Below are 21287 nucleotides of genomic sequence, written 5' to 3'. Positions count from 1 at the left end.
TCAGAATTCGCGAAAACCCCTACAATTCATTTCTGAGTTGTGCCGTCCTAATCAAAATTTGAGTTTTCCCAGTTTTTTTTTGTAAATCTTTATTTGAAACGGCTCATACCAATTTTTCCCAGTTTTGGCGCATTTTGAATTGTTTTCCTTCAAATCTGAGTCAAGGAGAATTAGAGTGTAGAACATTGTCGGGAACTACTGTCAAACACATCTTTGCACGATCAATGCTTACTTAGATCCCTCTGATTTGTATCTTTTCCTTTCATAAAGATTATGAGAGAGACTTTTTATGATCTTTATTGATTATCCATGAAATAAACGTTAGAAAACCTTATATTAGACCATCGAAATTTTAACATGCAAAGTTTAATAGCTCTGACGAATATTACTAAGTGAAGTATATTTTACATAACAAGTTATGTTCCTTGAGTAAATATATGAAACGAAGACCGCTAACAAGCACAGAGAAACTCGGAATAAAACAATTAATAAGTGTTAACAGGGAGTTATCATTATTATGTTCTAAGAAGTAGATATTAACTAAGTTTATTTTGTTGAATGTAATTTAAAGAATGACGAAAAAACCTTCAAAAATCCAAATTAAAAAATATGACAAGAGAGGAGGGGGGTATTAATCAGTGGCATGTAATTTTTACAGCGTTACCATGTACGTCGCAGCGTTACCATTTGTGATATACGGGGAGGAGGGGGTAAAAAAAGACCATTTTTGCGTTACGTAATTAATGGACACCGCCTTACTGATCAATCAAAAAGTGAAATTTGCCTACCTTGACTCTGTAAGTGCTTTCAATGATATTTAAAGTTATTTATCAAAATGCTTAAAAAATGAGCTTTGTCAGCCCTTTATTTTGATAACCAGAAGAAAACGAATACAAAAATATTTTGTTCCTGACTTTGATCACTTGAAAGAAAATTGAATATTTTCTTCTTTTATGAAATTAAAATCAATCACCATGTGTCTTGAATAAATTTTCTGAAGTTAAAAATGGGTATGTAACTTTTTTTCCTAGTCCAGAATTCATATTCCAAATCGTGATTGAAATATGAGTACCCAGCAAACATTTAAGAAAGTATATCGCAGAAACAAAAGAATTATTCAATCAAATATACCAGATGAAATATTTGTATTAAACTTCAGTTCACTTTAAGATAGCTCAAATCGTTAATGTCGAATTAGCAAAATCTCAACTTTTTGGAGACACACCTATTTACGAATTGACTGAACTTCTATTCGATTCAACTTTTTTAGAGCAAAGCTTGTCGTGAATGAATGATAGAATATCACTCAATACCAACGTGTTTACGATGGATATTGAAAATGTCTAAATAGTCGATATGGATTATCATTTCTGTTATACCCCGTGTAATTATGGGGACCGTGACACGCAATTAACCAGTAAAACTCGGATAAATATTTAATTTCACAAACGTTTATTTATACCACGCTTACTCAACACCTTCCAATATCCGAATGAATGTCTCCCGCATTACTCAGCCAGGGCCGTACTCCAGGCAGTGTTCTGAGAACATGTCGACAGGTCCGCACTCTGCATTACATCTCCCTTTCTTTGAATTTGAGAAGCTACATGTAGTAGTCATTGAACCGACTAGGTTTCTTGGCTGATCTGCGCTGGCGAGCAGGTATGATGGGTTCAGATGAATTAGTCTCGGAATTCGTTACCTCTGAATCAAAGCCATGGAAATCCTCTTCAGATGACGCCTGCAACTCATCTTGATCGTCACTGTTATTGAAAGGTACCCCGTCTGATACAATCTCTGGCTGAACAATCTTTTTAAGATGCGCAACATTCCTATCATATGATTTGCCATTCTGGAGGTCTTCGACTGTTGCCCGTGAGCCAGACCGTGACAGAACAAGGTATTGTTTTGGGCTGAAGGTGGTGAGCAGCTTGTTTCCAGGTTTTAAGTTCTGCATAAGAACCGTATCTCCTGACTCTATTGAAGACTTCCTTGCACGACGACGAGTGTCTTCCATTTCCTTCCCCTTTTCTTTCAATTGTTGGTCCCGATCTCTGAACTCTGTTTGTGGCGGAACCGTCTCAACATCTCCAATTGCTGGGAGCTTAGATCGAATTGTGTGGCCATACATTAGTTCGGTGGGCGTTTTCCCGGTTATGGAATGAGGCGTCGTATAGTACATGATAAGATAGTCCTGCAGGTCCTGTTTCCAGTCTCTTCCGAAGGCAGCACTGATCTGAAGGCGTTTTATGAGAGATCTGTTCTGTCGCTCCACCAGGCCGTTCTCTTGCGGCCAGTACGGTGTCGAATGATTCAACGTGATTCCGTGGTACTTGCAGTACATCTCTAGTTCAGTGCCGATAAACTGCTTGGCATTGTCGAGCGTAATGGTACGAGGGTAACCTAAGCGAGTGAAGATTCTGTCAAGCAAGCGGTTATTTTCGACATGATTTCAATTTCTTTATAACGGCTATAATAGTCGATGATAACCAAAAGATAAGAACCACATGGCAGAGGACCCAAAAAATCAATAGCGGTGTCGATCCATGGTCCAGAAGGTAGAGGGCGACGGCTCATCGGTTCCGGTTTGCTTGGTAGTCCAACCAGACGACAGCCTTCACACGTCTTTACTCGGGACACGGCATCTTTATCCATGCCCGGCCACCACACGCGCTCACGGAGACGGCGTTTCATTAAGGACTCTCCCGGATGTCCTTCATGGGCAATGTCAAGCATTCTTGATTTAAGTTTAATAGGTACGACAAGTTTGTTTCCCCGGACCAACAAATCTCCTACCAATCCAAGTTCGTCCTTGAATGAAGAAAATGGTTTAGCCTGCTCTTTGTCCCAATTTCTTGACCGCAAACATTCTTTGACACTGTTGAGAACTGAATCCGATCGGGTGGCATCTTCAAGTTCTTGTACGTCGATTGCAGCGGACTCCATTACCGCTAAAACCATGAACTTACTTTCCGCGTCAAACGTCTCCGATGGCGAATTATTCGACGAGATAGGGGGTCCGCTATGTTGGATGATCCTTGACGGTATTTCACTATGAAAGAAAAAGACTGGAGGCGCAGAACCCATCGTTCCACACGAGCACATGGCCGAGATGTTGGTCGAAAAATCGCTTCTAGCGGTTTATGGTCCGTCTCAAGCTCGAAAGTCCTCCCATAAAGATATACCGCAAACCTTTCTACCCCCCAAACTAAGGCTAATGCCTCTTTCTCAGTCTGACAGTATCTCTGTTCGGTGCTTGTTAGACTCTTGCTGGCGTATGCAATCGGTCGTGGCTCGCAATCAGTTGAACTTTCGAATTGTATTAAAACCGCCCCCAACGCTACTGGTGATGCATCCGCGATAAGCCTAGTTCGGAAGGTGTTATCGAAAAAATACAATTGCTGCACATTACTGATCATGTTCTTAATCTTCATGAAGGATTCCTCTTGTTTTGTCCCCCATACAAATTTAATGCCGGACCGGGTCAGTTCGCGAAGCGGTGCTGTTATTGTTGCTAGATTCGGGAGGAAGCGTCCGACGTACGTCACTAACCCAAGGAAACTTCGTACCTCCTCGGCGGTGATTGGTGGTCGAAATCTTTGAAGAGCCTCAACTTTACGGTTTGACGGTCTGATGCCTTCCGACGAGATCGTGTGTCCGAGAAATTCCAAACTATTAACCTTGAACAGACATTTCTCTTGGTTTAAGAGGATTTCACGATCTTTCAGAATCGATAGTACTACCTTTAGTTCCGCATCATGTTCTTCTTCTGTGCTACCAAAGACAAGGATATCGTCGATAAAATTGACGGTGTTTTTGCAGCGACTCAAAACTTGCTCCAAGATTCGCTGGAAGATCTCTGGAGCAACTACAATTCCGTACATCAGCCGTTTATAGCGAAAGAGGCCCATGTGGGTTATGAAGGTTGTTATGTAACGGCTTTCTTCTTTCAACTCCACTTGATGAAAAGCCTCTTTTATGTCAAGACGACTAAAATACTTCGCGGACGTGAATCTGGGCAAAAAATCCTCAATCGTGTGCATAATATGACGCTCTCGCAAAATCGCCTGGTTTGCGCGGCGCATGTCGACGCACAATCGAAGGTCCCCATTATCCTTAACCACTGTTACTAATGGTGAAACCCATTGACAGCCGCCTTCTACCGGCTCGATGATGTCACTAACAAGCAAAGAGGTTAGCTTTTCCTCTATTTTGGATAAAAGAGCAATTGGGGGACGACGAGGATGTTGGCACACCGGCGCAACACTTGTGTCAATAGGTATCTCGATTTGAACGCCTTTGATTCTCGGGAATGGCCGTTTTTGCGTAGACTCAATCATGTAAATTCCGTCAGTGCTCGGTAATCCGATAAATAAAACCCCCAGACTCATAGCTGTGGTACGACCTAACAAGCACTGTTGGCCTCCGAGTACCACGTAAAACGTCGCAACCTGTGAGAATAATTTTTTTTTAAAAAATATGTTGTAAATTTTATTTTACTTACCTCTTCAATGAGTTTTCCTTCGTCATCAATTGATATGCATGCGTCAAACTTCCCAAGGACAGTCAACGGTTTGGCTTTTTCCCCATACGGCAGAAACACTTCGCTGCAATGCTTCACTTGGTTTCTTATCTTCGCTTCATTGTTCTTCAAGTATTCCCACGCCTTTTCATTGATTATATTTTTCATGCAGCCCGAATCAATCAGTAACTGTAACGTTACTCCACCAAGCTTGAGCCAAAGTAATTCTCCGCCGTCGTTTATATTAAATATGAAACTTCGAGATTCCCTTTCCCTGTCGCTCTCGATCTCGTTTATGCGGTATCTCTTGAATCTGTTGCTAGGACCTGGTCTATTTTCTTCCGCAAACTTCCTTTTAGTTGTAGGTGTTCGACATTTTACGGCATAATGTCCCATTCGTTTGCACTTGCCACACTCCTTTTTACGAGCTGGACACTTAAGATCGTTAGCCCGATGTTTGTCGTTTCCACATCTTGTACATTCGTTGAAGGAGGGAAATCGGATTTGGTTGATGCTACTCCTCTCATCACTATTTATCCCAAAGGACTCGGAGGCTCCCGAAGATGACATATTCATCAGCTGAGCTTGAGGCTTCACCGACTCATATGAACTGACAATTTTAGCGACTTGGTCAATATCGAGTGCATCTTTTTGCAAAAGTTGTTCTTTCAGATCATTAGGGGCAAAAAGAATGACTTTGTCAATGACACTTATGGCTCTGCTTTCCTGAGCCGTACTTCCAAAGTTACACTTGCTAGCCTGATCCTGACAACGCAACATAAACTTTCCGATTGTCTCCTCCGGATTCGGTTTGAGTGTCCAGAAAACATTCCTCTCAAACGTCTCGTGTTGCTTAGGGGAGAAGTATGCGTCTAGATGCTGTATAGCGACCGCGTATGGGTCAATCCCCTCGTTTCCGTTTTCAGCCACATCGGCACCCGGGATCGACGCGAATACCTCCTGGAGGTCTAGTCCGGCTCGTGCAAGAAAAATATTCTTGATACGAGTTTTGTCGGTCTCCCCTGAAGCCGCAACGATGAAATCGAAATTTCGCTTATACTTGATCCATTCGTACCGAACAATGTTACGGGGAATAGCCTTAAATTTGAAAGTTTGTATCTCCCACTTCTCCATGCCTGATGGATCCTGAAATCCAATATCTATGGTTAACAATAACTGATTTTTTTTTTATTTATTTTTTAACCTGATGGATTCCGCTTTCTGTTCTTTAGACAGACTGAACTAAGCTTCTTGTGAGCTTTTCGTAATCCGCTGTGCAGCCGCTATTTCGTAGCCTATCACATTAAGTGACGTTAAACGCTGCCACAGCCGCTACCTTGTAGCCTATCGCTCTCAGCGACTAATTTTATTTCTCTGCTATGTTAGCAGTCGCTACTCTGTAGCCTATCGCTCCCAGCGACGATTTGTTTAAAAACACTGCTTCCCGGCAGATTGGCTAACGCTAAATACGGCGGCGTCACCTTCAAAAACATAATATTGTCATCATAACCTCAAAGTTAACCAGCCGTATGATGGCTGGAGCAAACAAAGCAAAGAAAAAAAAAATCTCTACTAAATTTTTGTTGAAAATTTAGCTTTTCTTACCTGTCCAGTTACACCTCGTCGCCAATGTTATACCCCGTGTAATTATGGGGACCGTGACACGCAATTAACCAGTAAAACTCGGATAAATATTTAATTTCACAATCGTTTATTTATACCACGCTTACTCAACACCTTCCAATATCCGAATGAATGTCTCCCGCATTACTCAGCCAGGGCCGCACTCCAGGCAGTGTTCTGAGAACATGTCGACAGGTCCGCACTCTGCATCACAATTTCTATTACGATATCATGTTAGCTGGATATGAGTATTCTTTCAAATTCAGGTTAAATATTATCGCCAAATTTTTTAATCAACGCTTCCATTGAAAATGATGAAAGGAAACAAATATCAACGTTGTTATCATTTTGCAAACAATTTTAATCAAGGTCAATTTCGGATCTGATCTGAAATTTATTTGAGAATTATGATTGAATGTCTTTTGAAATCTGGTGTTGTATTTTATGTATTATATTTCTGAGCACTGGTTCTTATTTCCAAAGCTTTAAGTTTTGACACAAAATTTTAATATGTATTCGTTTTCTGGTGCTTCGGAAATATTGATTTGAAATTTGTTGTCTAGTTTACTGCTTTAATTTATTTTTTAGCAAATTTTTTCAATAGTTTATTGATGATTTACCGGAAGAATATTGATTTGATAATTTAATTCTTTTAATTTTTAATTACATTTATTTCTTTATCGAGTTTGTGTGACGGTCTTAAGTGGGAAAATGGTTTTAGAAAATAATTATCTTTTTATTGTGCATTTTTGATATTTTTTTTTATTCCTAGCTAGATTTGAATTTCTACTTTTTATTTGGGGTTTTAAGCTTTTCCTCTTTCTTCTCATGATACAACGTATTCAAAATAAGGCGACATTCATTCCGTGCCAGCTTTCCATTTGGAGTCATCGGTAGTGAGTCAACAAAGTAAACGCCTCCGTGCAACAGTTTGTAATCTGGCAGCACTGCTTTCATCTTTTGGTGGATCTGATTGGCATCGAGCTCATCACCTTCAGCTTTCATAACCAGAGCTGCCGGAAGATCCGTTCCATCGACAGTGATTCCTGCCACGACCACACTAACCACACCGGGAACACTTCGAATCACAAGTTCCAGTTCGTTGGGGTAAATGTGAATGCCACGGAACCTAAAAATGGACTTCTTTCTATCGGCGATGTGCAGAAAACCGTCCTCATCAATCCATGCAATATCCCCAGAATGCAGCCAACCATCTGAGTCCCGTAGCTCGGTGGTAGCTTTTTCATTCTTGTAGTATCCCATAAACGCGTATTTTGGTTTTACCACCAGTTCTCCTCTTTGGCCGATATCCAAGGCATTCCCATCATCGTCGATAATTTTGGCCAAACAGTTGGACATCAGATAACCAGCGCTATTACCACGATGATAGTTTCCCTTGGTATGGAACATAGCTCTTCCAGCCTCCGAGAATCCGTAGCAAACCATCAATTCAGCTTTCGGAATGAAACGACGGAAGCAGTTTCTCATATCTTCAGTTACAAGGGCACCTCCAGTGGGACACATTCGAAGATGCGATAGATCCGTACTTGCGGTACGTGGATTCCTGAATATGTGTATGAGAAACTCAGGTTGAATGAAGCACAGGGATACACAATACTTCTCAAACAGTTCAAGAGCTAAATCACTGGTAAAATTTTCCCTGGTTATGACCCGCGTAGCGCCAGTCAGTGTGGCAAGAATCAAGAACCCTAGTCCGGAAATCCAGTACAAGGAACTGAATGAGAGAACGATGTCTTCAGGAAAGCACTCGTAGAATATTCCCAGGTTCGCAATGCAGGTTGAATGTGAAAGACATACTCCCTTGGAAGGACCAGTTGTCCCGGATGAACAAACTATGGCGGCCAGATGATTTGAAGGATCTTCAATGGGAGTTGGCCTGAAAATATAAACCCTTAATTACGCCTGAAGTTATAGCACAAATAGATTAAACTTACTCAAAACTTTCTTCGACTCCTGTTGGTTTCGTCAAATCTTCCGCGTGTACAAATCCCTGAACACGATCACCAAACAGTACGATTAGTGGTTTCAACTCAACCATCTTCAGGGCTTCTAGTAATTCGTCTAACGTTTCCCGATCGCAAAACAGTACCTTCGGTTGAACCAATCCCAGCATGTGAGCAAAGTCTGTTCGTGTGAACTTGGGATCGAGCGAATTGAAGGGTATTCCTAGAGCGAAGCAAGCAAACACCACCGGAGCTACCAGTGGACCGTTGTTGGCCACTATGGTGAAGACGTCATCCATTCGATAGCCCATCTTGGTCAAATTCTGCGCTATTCGAATCGCTTGCAGCCGTAGCTCCGCGCAGGTAACCTCAACACCGATGTCGGCACTGATTTGGGTGATTTTGGACGGTGTTTTGGCTAGAGAGTTCAAAATGAGTTTTCCAAGCGATTGGTTGGGATCGAACGGGCATGGCTCTTCAACGCCTTTCCAGATTTTTGTGGTTTCATCGTAAAATGTGAGCTTATTTCGGGTTTTCAACATGGCTCTGTGCGGAATACATAGGATTTAAAGGATTTATCATTTCAAATAAGTTTCAAGAATGTTCATCTTTTCATCATCAAGAATGTTCATTCATGTTCATCATTTCGAAACTGTTTAACCTAACTTTCTAATAATAGAACCTATAGAAGAAATATCAGTGCATTAACTCATCAGTGTGACCTTTCTACTTCCAAAAATAGCGCAAATCAAATAATATCAAATTTACGAATCACTCCCAATGCACGTCGAGTGCCGTGATCGAATTCACGCATAGGGGAGATATATCTTATAAGGGCATAATGGCCACCTTAAGGAAAACGCTTGTTTAACCATAAAGAACAGCTAAAATATGTAAATCGTCCATTTCCTAGTTGGCTGAAACTTGAACAACTAGATAAAAACGTTTAAAAATGCATTTTAACAAATTTTTACAAAAGCTGAAAACCAGTCACTGTAGGGGCATAATAAGAACGCCCCCTGGGGCAGTATGAGCAACATTAATCGAGGCACGATAAGCGTTTTCTACCGAAGAATCTAGCTGCGAATTCATCTCGATGAAGTCAAGTGAGTCGTAGATTCATCAAACAAGGCAATAACAAAATAATTTAGGTCTGTTTGTAGAATACAAACAATACACACACGCTCAAACATTATGTTTCTGGCGCTTTGTTTGGCGGATGATGCTACTAGCCGTATAATGTAACAATCAAAAAAATCGACCATGAATTGTAAATCATCTCGAACAGAAATCGAAGTCTCCGTAGTACCTCTCCGACACCTTATCAATAGGCCACATCGTCAGATGTAAACTAGTCAAGCTGTAGATCTATAATTCAGTTGACTACATCGAGTTGAATTCGCTGCTAGATTATACGGCAGAAAAAGTTCGTCGTGCCCCGATTAACAGTGCTCTGTTCGCCCCGAGCCAACAAATTTAAGTAAAACGTGTTATATAATTGATTAACGTGAAAAATCAAAAAAAAAATGATTTTAAAATTGAGAAATAATGTGTACATCATGTTGCAGTGCGTACATTATAGATCAAGATGATTTAAAGATCATAAGAGCTTATTTCGTTGTGTTCAAAAATTATAATATTTTTGTCACTTGAGAACCTAGCTGTTTTTTTTTTAATATCTCTGTGTTTTTTTTGTGAAAAATTAATACTATCGGAAGAACGAAACAAATACTCATTAAAATTTAGTTAAGAAAATACGTACTTTTGTGGAAAAGAGGAGTGCTTATTATGCCCTTATCTCCCCTACGCGCTACTCATGCAACATTCGCTTGGAAGTTCATAAATATTTAAATTAAATATCATCCTGACCGGCTGAGATCATCTTCACTTGAGGGTCCAATCGGCTACACTGATTTTTTAGCGTAGTTCATTTGATAGCTTCGGACTCATTAAGCTTAGTAAAGTTAAGTTACGTTATCCTACGTCGATCGCAATTTGCGTCAGTCTCCAACTCCTTTGCAAAGCAGTCATTATCCGGGCGAGCCCATCACTGACTACCTGCCCTATTTTGATGTCATTTTTTTTAAATTTATTTGGTCCTTAGGATTTTAACATCTGGATGTCATTGATCCCTCTAAGTGTTGATGTCATGGGATCTAACCCAAGCAACCAAAAGTCCCGTTCTTACAGGTGGAACTCCGAAGTTCACATTTTGCAGAAAAAATGTTTTACGGGAGCTTCAGGTGACTCATGTCACGTGAAAGTTACTCAGGAACTTCTATCACCCTTTGAAAGTTTAAAATATCAATAACGGAATTTTTATGCGCTTTTATTACAACTTCTTTTAAGAAGATCAGTTCGCTAAGCACTTTCTAACGAGCCTCTGAGATACTTTAAAGTGTTTTAGAGAACCTATTCGAGACTTCTAAGCGACATGTCAAATTATTAATTTATTTACATAGTATTCCGTCTCACGACATAACTAGACGAACATAATTCCTAAAATTCACTCGGTCCATGGCAACTGTTCTCCAGTTTCTCGGACACCCCACATTCGCCAGATCACGCTCCACTTGGTCTAACCACCTCGCTCGTTGCGCCCCCGCTCGTCTTGTTCCTACCGGATTGGTAGCGAACACCTGTTTTGCAGGACAGCTGTCCGGCATTCTCGCAACATGTCCCGACATGTCAAATATGTCTGTCCATTTTTGGTATTTGTTTTGTTTATATCAGTACTGATATTCACGATGGATTTCAAAGCAAACAGTGGAAAAAGTTTAATATATATAAATAAATATTTTGAAAGAATTTTCCGGATTTCAAACATCTTTGTAATTGTTTTTCAGATCATTTTCTATTGAAGAGGTACCATCGTTTCCTGCCGGCGAATTACAAATCATTCCGCATTATGGTGCAACTCAAGAAAAACCATCTCCAATCCGCGAAACCATTTGCGAAGCCCTCCTACACGGGAAGTTCCGAAAATGAGCGATGTTTTGGCCGTATCCGGTTCAAAAAGGAAACTAAATGCGGTAAATATTTCCGGGCGTAGTCCCAGCTATTTCAAAACGTTGATGAGTGTCCTGTGCATGTGTTTATTGTGTGTAAATGATGGAAAATGGATTAATTCAATAAAATTGTTATGATGAATTTTGTAATTATTTATTTAATGTAAGGAAAACCCTTTAAAATAGAAAATAAAGTTGAGCCATCGACTTTTTTCATTTCAATTAATAGGCTCACTCATGACCTTAAACATTTCATAATATTAAGTTTAAATACTTCTTAATAAGCAAGTCTAGAGACTTTTACTTGTTTCGTATAGAGGGTGGTGATATTCATAGCAACCTCCAGCAGTTCAATTCTCATAGCGTAAGTAGTTTTTTAACTGTAAAAAGTAAACATTAAAATCAATGATATAAACTAAGATAGACCGACAGGCTAGCAATCTGTCATCTGATTGTCAGAGCAATCTGTCAACCGGTTTTTTTTTGGTGCGTAGAAGTTTCTTGACATTCCGTTAGAGGCTGAATAGCATTCTCTTCAGACGGAAACGAGAGCTGATTAAGCTTCAATAGAACCTTTTAAAGGGAATTCTGGTTGCTTGGGTTATATGGGATAGCAACGAATTGATTTTTTTTTTTGAAATTTCTAGAACAAAATCTCTTTTTTTATTGTTTTACATTGAAGCCCTATGTTCAAAATGACAAACTGTGAGGTTAGATGAAAAATAACGAAAATTCATATAAGCCTGTTATGCGAGTAGGGGCAGTACATTGGAAAGCAAGTATGCGGCTACATTTATAATTTTTCCCATAGAAGTTTCTAATTGAATTCCAATTGTTTCTAAGACTTGTATTGAAAGAAGGAGAAGTCTAAATTTGAGACGACTATTCGTGACAATGGGTGGTATGAAAAAAAATTAGTAATTGCTTTTGCTAAACTGAATCGAGCAGTCGAGCAGTCGCTTAAAGCAATTGCTTCGGTTGTTATGAATAAAGTTTTTTTGACAGCTGTTTTCTCAGTCAGGAGCTTTTACTTTTAGAACAAGCTAGTTTGGTATGAATAAAGCTCAAATCTGAAGCAATTGCTCGACAAATCTCATAGCAATTGCTTTATTTTTTAAGCATGCTCGGTAGCAGACTTTTCCAATAAAAAATTCTTTAATAACGTCATGAACTTATCAAATTAGCAATATTTCACTTCAAAACAATTCAAAAAGGTATTTTCAACATGGATGAAGAAAATTCGAAGTGATAACTCAACTTTTTTCATATTCCTGTCGTTGTATAAAATCATTCGTCTAAGATGACAATAAACCAATCAATTAGTAAATATTTCAAATTAAAAAAAATCCGGCTATAGTGGAAGAAGTTTCAATTGGCCCAAAGTCAGAAATAAATTGTAATAATTTAAAACATTATACAGATATCTAATTTTTATATAATTTTCCATCATCCTAAGATACAAAAAAAAAATCCAAATTAAAATGCGCGCGCTTATTGCCTATTTTTTTTATACATCGGATTATCCCGATCCGAATACATGTGGGTGAGCTTATGATAAATATTAAAGTTAGGCCATTTTTTGTTTGACAATATTCGAATATGTATTCATGTATCTTTAAACATCAACATACGAGCACGCATTAACAAAAAAATCCGGTCATTCTTACACCCACCACCCGCTTCGTCGACTTCAAGGCTACTTTAGCCGTACTTTTCAATTTTCTGATCGTCTTCTTTCATTTTACTTTAGAAAACTTCAGATTCTGCGGGTTGGATAGCTCTATTTTTCGAAGCAAAAGCTATGTTCTAAGACGTTAGTACACATCCGCTAAGCAAATGTTTATTCATACCAAACTAAGCAAATGCTTTGGACTTTTGCTTTGATTGATTTCGAGCTAAGTAAAAGCTACCGAAGCTCTTGCTAAACCTTATTCATACCACTAAATAGCTACACCCCCACCTTGTCGATCAAGTCGATCATTTCGTAAAATTATGAAGAAAGTATTGCTTTTCAAATTATTGTCCAGGTTAAAAAAAAGTTTTAGTGTTGGCACCAATATGTATGTTTTGATTGTTAGAAATAAAAAGATTTCATCTTGGTTAGCCAGATCTTGCGTTCCCATTCATAATATTTAAAAATTTATTTGAATCCATGAGGGAATCGCAAAGTCATAATAATTTTGTTAGCATAATTGAAAGAAGTTTGGAAAGCTTCAAACATTGAATTTGCCTTCAACATAAGTTGCATCCATTAAATTTTGATGCAAAATTTTTAATTTTTCCCTCAGCGATTTCTCCTAAATCCACAAAATTGTTACACAGTAAATTTTTGCCTCGATTTCCAGCAAAAAAATTAGCTGGAAATGTTCAGCAATCCAAATTTTTGCTGGAAACCAGCAATCGGTTTTCAAATTGCTGGATTTTTCAGCATTCGGTTGTGTTCTTGTCATTATTGCTGAAAAATCAGCAATCGGTTTATAAATTGCTGGACTTTCCAGCAATTGATCTAGTTTGCTGGAAAATCAGCAATCGAATTGTAAAATTTAAGTCTGTTTGTTTTCGTACGCTGAAGCAAGGTGAGACTTTATTTCACGAACTTTGATAAAATTAATACAATTATTCTTATTTTCTTCTATATTCTAGCAACCAGCAACCAGACATCAAGCCAAGGGTGAGTATTTAAAAGATAGGTAGATAAGGCTATGATCATTTAGTATCCGGGCACTTTATTTCGATGATATCTACGTTAAAAGAGCTCGGACATGCACAACTTTAGTAGCGTTGTGTTGGTTGTGAAAAGGACTATCTTGCCTATTTTTGATAGATTTTTAAGTTAACGTGTGTTTGAGATATTTACGACGCATAAAGACATAGTTAAAATAATTTTGCACAAATTTGCTCCTTTTACGCATTTTGCGCCTCGAAAATTCTTCATTGTTGACTTGAAAGCTCATGAATTGATGATTTTTTCTGATTTTTTTTTTCGGAACAAATGGTTAAGAAGTATAAGGAGCCACTCTAGGATGCTCACGAAGTTCAAACCAAGCATCTAGTGGAACCCTTGATCTTAAATATGGTAAAAAGTCTATAGTTATTGGGGATAACTGAATGCAGACTCTTTAAATAATGCAAAAAATCCATTTCCGGCAGGCAAAAAGTGTTGCCTGACTAGTAGACACCAAGTAAATAACTAATAATGATCAATTCCAAAGATTGTAATCTGTGCATCCGGTTTTTTACGCAATATGACAGATGTGTTCTGATGGACAAAAAAAATTATGTTAAAACCGGATATAAGAGATCAAATTCTTCGAGATGCCTACTCATGAAAAGGTTCCAACCAGATTCCAATTGCTTTTTCCAGGTGAGTTTGTGTAAAATAGTATGATTTTGCAAAGATTTTGCTTCTGTGGTAAAAAAAAATAAATCAATACATGGCTGAAAAAAGTGTGCAAAGATAAAAAAGAGATTTTATGAAAAAGTTAGAGTATTTCTTGAAATCATTGATAAATATTTTTTTTTATATTTTTACATTAAATGTCATATTAACACCTTCACTTCCTCCATAGAAAGTTTTTCGATCAAATGAATAGTTTTTAAAATACACACGTTTGTAACTGCCCGGATACTAAATGATCATAGCCTTATTTCATGAAAAATGCTAAGCAAAACTCTATTTCAGGATCGGATGATTAACACCCCGGTGTTTGTACATTAATATAACATTTGATTTTGGGAATAAATACATAAATGAAAAATAGAAGAAAATTATTGCTATTTATTTCTTGTCATACCACAGCCAGTATCTAATATTTCATTTCGAATTGAAATATAAATTTGATACCAAATACAGCCGAATGTTCTGCAATAAAACGCGGGTTTCCAGCAATCTGGGTTGCTGATTTTCCAGCAATTTGAATTGCTGGAAACCAGCATTAATGTTTGTTGTGTTTGTGTTGTGTTGTGTTGGAGGAAAACCTAACAAAGAATTCAATTCGGTTGTGATTTCATCCGATGTCTGATCGCTGGTGGGACCACGAAGTTCAGCTTTGAAAGGATGATCACATTTAGTGTCGTATGTAAAAAATTGGTGTATTTAACCCTCATCCGCATTAGAGTGCCATTTTGACACTATTGCAAGTTTGAAGGCTTGTAACTTTTTGCAGAAGCTTCAAAATACAAAAATTTCTTCGGGGACCCTAAATGAATTCGAAAGTTCTTTAATATTGTATCTTTACTTTTTTTTTATGGACGAACCCTGGAAGCCTGGACAAAAAAACTCCCTTTTCCGACTTAGAGTGTCAATTTGACACTCCAAAAGTAAAATCTATCTAAGTCGTTTGAATTATTATGAATTTCATATAAAATTTATATCAATAGAAACCTTGTAATGTCAGTAAAATATGCTTAGAACATTATATATAGCTAAAGCTTCTAGTTTTCTCGTTATTCAGCATGAAAGAAAAAAAATCCGAAAAAACATGCCTCAGGAAAACTGCTAAAGTTCATATATAACACGTCCAAAAAAAAGCTGAAGTTAATGTCTACATCATTAAGCCAAGAAATATTTTTTTAAATTTTTTTAATGAAATGGTCGTAAAAAGTTAAAAAAAGTGGTCTGAAAAACCTACTTTTCATTCGATTGCTTGTTAATACTGTTTGAGCGATGGTAGAGTTTTTGAAAAAATATGACTACAAAATCTATTACAATTCTAACATTTTGCTGTCTTTAGATTTTCCATGCATTCCATAACACGCATCATTTCTTCGTCTGTCGGCTTCGCTCTCTGCCCAAATCTCCACCCACCTTCCTATTCGGAGAGCGAACAAACACGTTTTGCTGGACGCGCTGATTGTGGTTCTAGAAATTCAGGAATGATTTGACGTTTATAATTTTCATATTTTTGTGAAATCTCACAGCGTGATTTCTTGCACCTCACTAGAATGTAGATTAAATGTGTTTTCCAATGAATATACTTTTGATTGGTCCAAACAAAGCAAAAGCACTGAAAATCCGGGTACAACCTGACGGTGGACCACAAAAACAGATGAAATTTCAATTTTTAAAAAAATCGCCCAAAGTAGTGAACTTTGAAAAACTCCATTAATTTCGGACGTGTAATATATGAACTACAGCAATTTTCCTGAGACATGTTATTTCTGATTTTTTTTTCTTTCATGCTGAATTACGAGAAAACTATTAGCTTTAGCTATATATAATGTTCTAAACATATTTAACTGACATTATAAGGTTTCTATTGATATAAGTTTTATATGAAATTCATAATAATTCAAACGACTTAGATAGATTTTACTTTTGGAGTGTCAAATTGACACTCTAAGTCAGAAAAGGGAGTTTTTTTTTTTGTCCAGGCTTCCAGGGTTCGTCCATAAAAAAAAGTAAAGATACAATATTCAAGAACTTTTAAAATCATTTGAGGACCCCGAAGAAATTTTTGTATTATGAAGCTTCTTAAAAAAGTTACAAGCCTTCAAACTTGCAATAGTGTCAAAATGACACTCTAATGCGGATGAGGGTTAAGCAACACTATATTCTAATATATAACTCTGAATTAACGCTTGTTTTATAAGATATGCTTTTACAATGCAGAATTAATGCTAAAAAAGGCGATATAGCGGGCTGAAAAATGCTATCACAACATAGCCTTTAATAAGCAATACAAATGCTGAATTAGAGCACCATCAAAACGTCATTTTTCGCCAGCCGTATAAAAGCATTAACAATGCATACTTAGAATACATTTTAATTATTTAATTGATTGATCATGATTGATGTGAAACGGAAGTTTAAAATGGGAAATTATTATTTGATTAATTAAAATGAACAAAAATTATAAAAATAAAATTTGAAACTCAATATCTTTTTTTACCATAACCCTTATCGAATTGAGACCTTGGGATAAACCATTTGTCATAGTGAAAGATTTGTGTTAACAGTTTATCACCGCTGGTTTATGATTTTGATTTTAATGTTTAATGGCATTTCGGTGAAGTATACATTCTAACAGGAAGAATTTCAAATGAAATTAATGAAAATTTCAGACGGATAGATTAGATTAGGAAACATGAAAGGTGTTGAAAATGAGCCAAGAGCATGATTTGAGAAAACTTCTTGCCGCACAAGACCATTTGTCTCGAAGTGCACAATTTCCTTATAAATCCGTCATTGTCAAACTGATAGCTGACAAAACCGTTTATTTTTTCAAAGAATTAGGGGAGATGAGGGCATAACGAGCACCCAGGGCATAATGAGCACTCCTTTTTTCTACATAAGTACGTATTTTCATAAACAAATTTTCATAAGGACTTGTTTCGTACTACCCATTGAATTAATTTTTCACCAAAAAAGTAATATCCTTTTCATTTTTACAGAAATATTAAAGAAAAACCAGCTAGGTTCTCAAGTGACGAAAATATTATATTTTTGAGCACCACCAAATAAGCTTTTATGACCTTTAAATCATCTTGATCTGAAATGTACGCACTGCAACATGATCTACACATTGTTTCTCAATTTTCAACATCATAAATTTATTTTATTTTTCACTTTAATCAATTTTAAAACGCTTAATGAGCATTTTCTACCGGGGAATCTAGCAGCGAATTCAACACGATGTAGTCAACTGAGTAATAGAGCTACAGCTTAGCTTATTTCGTCTGTCGATTTGGCCTATTGGTAAGGTGTCGGGAAGGTAATCAGTAGACTCGAGTTCGATTCCTTTTCGAGGAGATTTTTTTTTGCACATACCATTCATGATTGATTTTTTATATTGTTACATTATACGGCTAATAGCATCAAAGCATCATCCGTCGAACAAAACACCAGAAACATAATGTATGAGCATGTGTTCATTCTTTGAATTTTACAAACAGACCTAGATTATTTGGTTATTGCTTTGTTTGATGAATCTACGCCTCACCGTTTAGTGCAATCATGATCATGAATGATAAATGAAATAAAATCACCTCGACCAGGAATCGAACTCGAGCCTACTGATTACCTCTCCGACATCTTACCAATAGGCCAAATCGTCAGACGATACAAGTTAAGCTGTAGCTCTTTACTCAGTTGACTTCATCGAGTCGAATTTGCTGCTAGAATCCCCGGCATAAAACGCTCATTATGCCTTCATTAATGGTGCTCATACTGCCTCGGGGGGTTTCTCATTATGCCTCTACAGTGACTGGTTTTCAGCTTTCGGCAAAAATTTTTAAAATGCATTTTTAAACGTTTTTATCTACTTTTTCAAGTTTCATCCAATTAGGCAATAGACTATTTTAGTGTCTGAACACGAAACAATGATGTAATTCACATATTACTGCTGTTCTCTATGGTTAAATAAGCGTTTTCCTTAAGGTGGCCATTATGCCCCCATCTCCCCTACTTTGATTTATTTCTTGTAGCTGACCATAAAATTTCATGTTGCCACAAAGCTTTGCAAAACCGTGTTTAAAAAAAATGGCGCGTTGTGACGTCACGAAACTGAATTGCTCTAAAATAAATTTAAATCAACATTTGAAACAAAATCAAAAACAGTGTTTTGTTGGTTGTAATGAATCGATACTTTTCTGAAATTTTCATAAAATTTGATCAAATCAGAGCAGAAAAATACGGGTTTGTAAAAAAACAGAAAAGGGGAAAAAGTGACGCGTTGTGACGTCACGATTTCTTTCGCTTATATTTTGATTTTGATAAATGTTCAATACAAATACTTTTGATTTCATATTGTAGCGATTTAAATTCTGAACTTAGAGGTATATTTTTTCAATGTCCGATATGAACTGTAAAATTTACATAAAATACCACTTTTGTTTAGACTCAATTGAATTTTTCAACATTTTCTTTCAAAAACAAATGTTCTCGAAAGATGGACAATGTTGCTGCATACATTTAAGGGCAAAAATAATAAACATTTCTCAATATTTTTTGGCCTTAAAAACAATTGAAATTTTACCTTCATGCAATCCCCTAAATCCTGGTACTGTTACCATGTTCTTTTTTTCTTCAAGCTTAAACATTCGATAGAGTTTTTAGCCATTTTTTCTATACGGGCTTTTTCATGGAAAATGACCGTTTTTTCACAATATCCAAAAATTATCATCAAATGATCATAAAAATAACACTTAAATTTAACCTAAACCAAGAAAAAAGTTGAACTTCCACATTAAACAACCCATTAGCTCCTAATTGCTTAAATTTGATCAGCGAAAGATGTTTGTTTGAGAACCTTAAAAAAACTAGATATTTTAAGATTTCAATATTATATTTTAAGTAATATACAAAAGCTCCTAACAAAAATCCAATTTAGCTTATTTGTAGCTCAATTTACAGGCTTTCAAACGTAGTAAACAGTTTTCAGATAATTATATAGATATAAACTTACCCCGCTGATCAAAGTACCTCCAGTTTACGGTTTACCAAAATATTGTTTGGCAAACGTGACGTCACGCTGGAATGAGTCATATTCATATATTTTTCATATTTATGAAAAAATTTCCAAATCATTCATTCATTTTCAACTCTTCAGCATTGAGTCGTACCCCCTGGTGAAAACCATTTTAAACTCTTCAGCATTGTTATTCGAAACAAAATCTGTTAAATAAATAACGATGAGATTTGTACATATATAAGCGCTAATTAGCGATTTAATTTTGGAATATGGGGTACTGAAGTTTTAGAAAAAAAATATAAGTAACTGTTTAGTTTCATTTCCCTTCAATTGGTCATCAATAAGCGGTCAGCGATTAGCGCTTTATCTAGTAGCGATAACTTTTTCAGTACATTTGGCAGTTTAAATGAGCGTTCGCTATCATAAACTAAGTTAGCGCTCTAATTAACGGCGCTAAGTTCCAATTTAGCGACCCCGGACACTGGATTCCGTAAACTGGGGGACCCCGATCACTTTTTTATTCATTTTTAAATTTTCTCAATGGGTTGTGTAATATCAGTTGTAATCATCAATCAAACATTTTCACTTTTATGGGGATTTTCATCCGGTTGGATTATACCCACAACTACAACATTTTCACATTTTGAGCCACCAACGCTTAGATTTGAAAAAGCAAAATGATGCTGCTCATGTAGGAGTGACAAAATATGATTTTTTCCAAAGAACTTTTAACTACAAAAACAAACCAGATTAGTTTTATGGAATAAATTGACACCACATAGAGCCTCGTCACATTTCTGGAACCTATAAAAATCGAATTCAAAATCAATTTTATAGTTTTCCGATGTTCTAAAACAAACACTGATATGTTCCTAATCGTTATTTTTCTTTAAAGGTTTTTTTTAAAGAACTAAGCATTATTACTGTAATTGCATGAACGTAATTATCGATTTTTTTTAAAATAAAAACCGCGTTTCGCAATTACAATGGGATAAAAAATCATAAAAAATAATTTTGAAATGAGTATGCAATCAAGGACAAATTGCCGAGATATTTGTTATTATTGTCAACGTTTCAAAGCAATTGGTATTAAGTTATAAAAAAGTTCTACAATAATTTTAATTGACTTTAAATTTGTTTCGAAAGTTACTTACTTATCGATTTGAGACTTCTCTCCTCTTGGTATTCGAGTAACTAAACGATATTGATGCGAACAAATTGCCTACAATCAAATTTATCACGCAAGCAGCGATATGCACCATATCTTCATTAGCGGATTGTGTTAAACATGCTGTTAAGGTGTGTAGATGAACCGTTTAGATTAACACATTGTGTGCGTTCAAAATACTAGGTATGAATATGCGTATTGAAAGAGCAAAAACCAAATCGGCTTCATCTATCATTGTAAATTTTGTACCGATTGTATTGATTGTTCACCGTGCTAATGAACCATTTATTATTCGAATACAGATTCGAATTTGAAGCCGTTTTGATATCTCGTTAATCGTATCTGATTGTAGAGAAGCTCTTATCTTTGTTTGAAATTTGCAGCTGAAATTAAAATCGGAATTAAAATTCGTATTGGAAATGAAATTGAAATACCAATAATTTTAAGATTTAATACTAAAAATATTTTTTTTGAAATTTTAAAGAAATTTAAAGGGGTGAATCAAAATAAAATAAAATAAAATATTGGATGCCGGGGCAAATCAATTATGAAACTCATGGAGAGTAAAAAAAAGACAATTTCAAACCCAAA

General features: G+C 36.5%; 2 protein-coding genes across 2 annotated transcripts; both read right to left on the bottom strand.

Moving 5' to 3' along the window:
* Positions 1-1603: 1603 nt before the first annotated feature.
* LOC129742386 (uncharacterized protein K02A2.6-like) lies at positions 1604-5656 on the bottom strand. The gene is made up of 4 exons (XM_055734286.1): positions 4505-5656; positions 3193-4451; positions 2505-3022; positions 1604-2403 (listed from the first exon to the last, which is right to left on the bottom strand). The coding sequence occupies exons 1-4, from the start codon at positions 5654-5656 to the stop codon at positions 1604-1606; spliced, it is 3729 nt and encodes a 1242-aa protein (XP_055590261.1).
* Positions 5657-6771: 1115 nt separating this feature from the next.
* On the bottom strand, positions 6772-20762 carry LOC129745186 (probable 4-coumarate--CoA ligase 1). Its single transcript, XM_055738112.1, has 3 exons — positions 20683-20762; positions 8101-8655; positions 6772-8042 (listed from the first exon to the last, which is right to left on the bottom strand). Exons 2-3 carry the CDS (start codon positions 8649-8651, stop codon positions 6932-6934), a joined length of 1662 nt encoding a protein of 553 aa, XP_055594087.1. The 5' UTR covers positions 8652-8655; positions 20683-20762; the 3' UTR covers positions 6772-6931.
* Between the last annotated feature and the right edge of the window lie 525 nt (positions 20763-21287).

Source organism: Uranotaenia lowii, chromosome 2, assembly GCF_029784155.1.
Source record: "Uranotaenia lowii strain MFRU-FL chromosome 2, ASM2978415v1, whole genome shotgun sequence".
Classification (NCBI taxonomy): Eukaryota; Metazoa; Arthropoda; class Insecta; order Diptera; family Culicidae; genus Uranotaenia; species Uranotaenia lowii.
The sequence above is the reverse complement of the archived record's forward strand: the minus strand, read 5'-3'. Positions and strand labels throughout refer to the sequence as shown.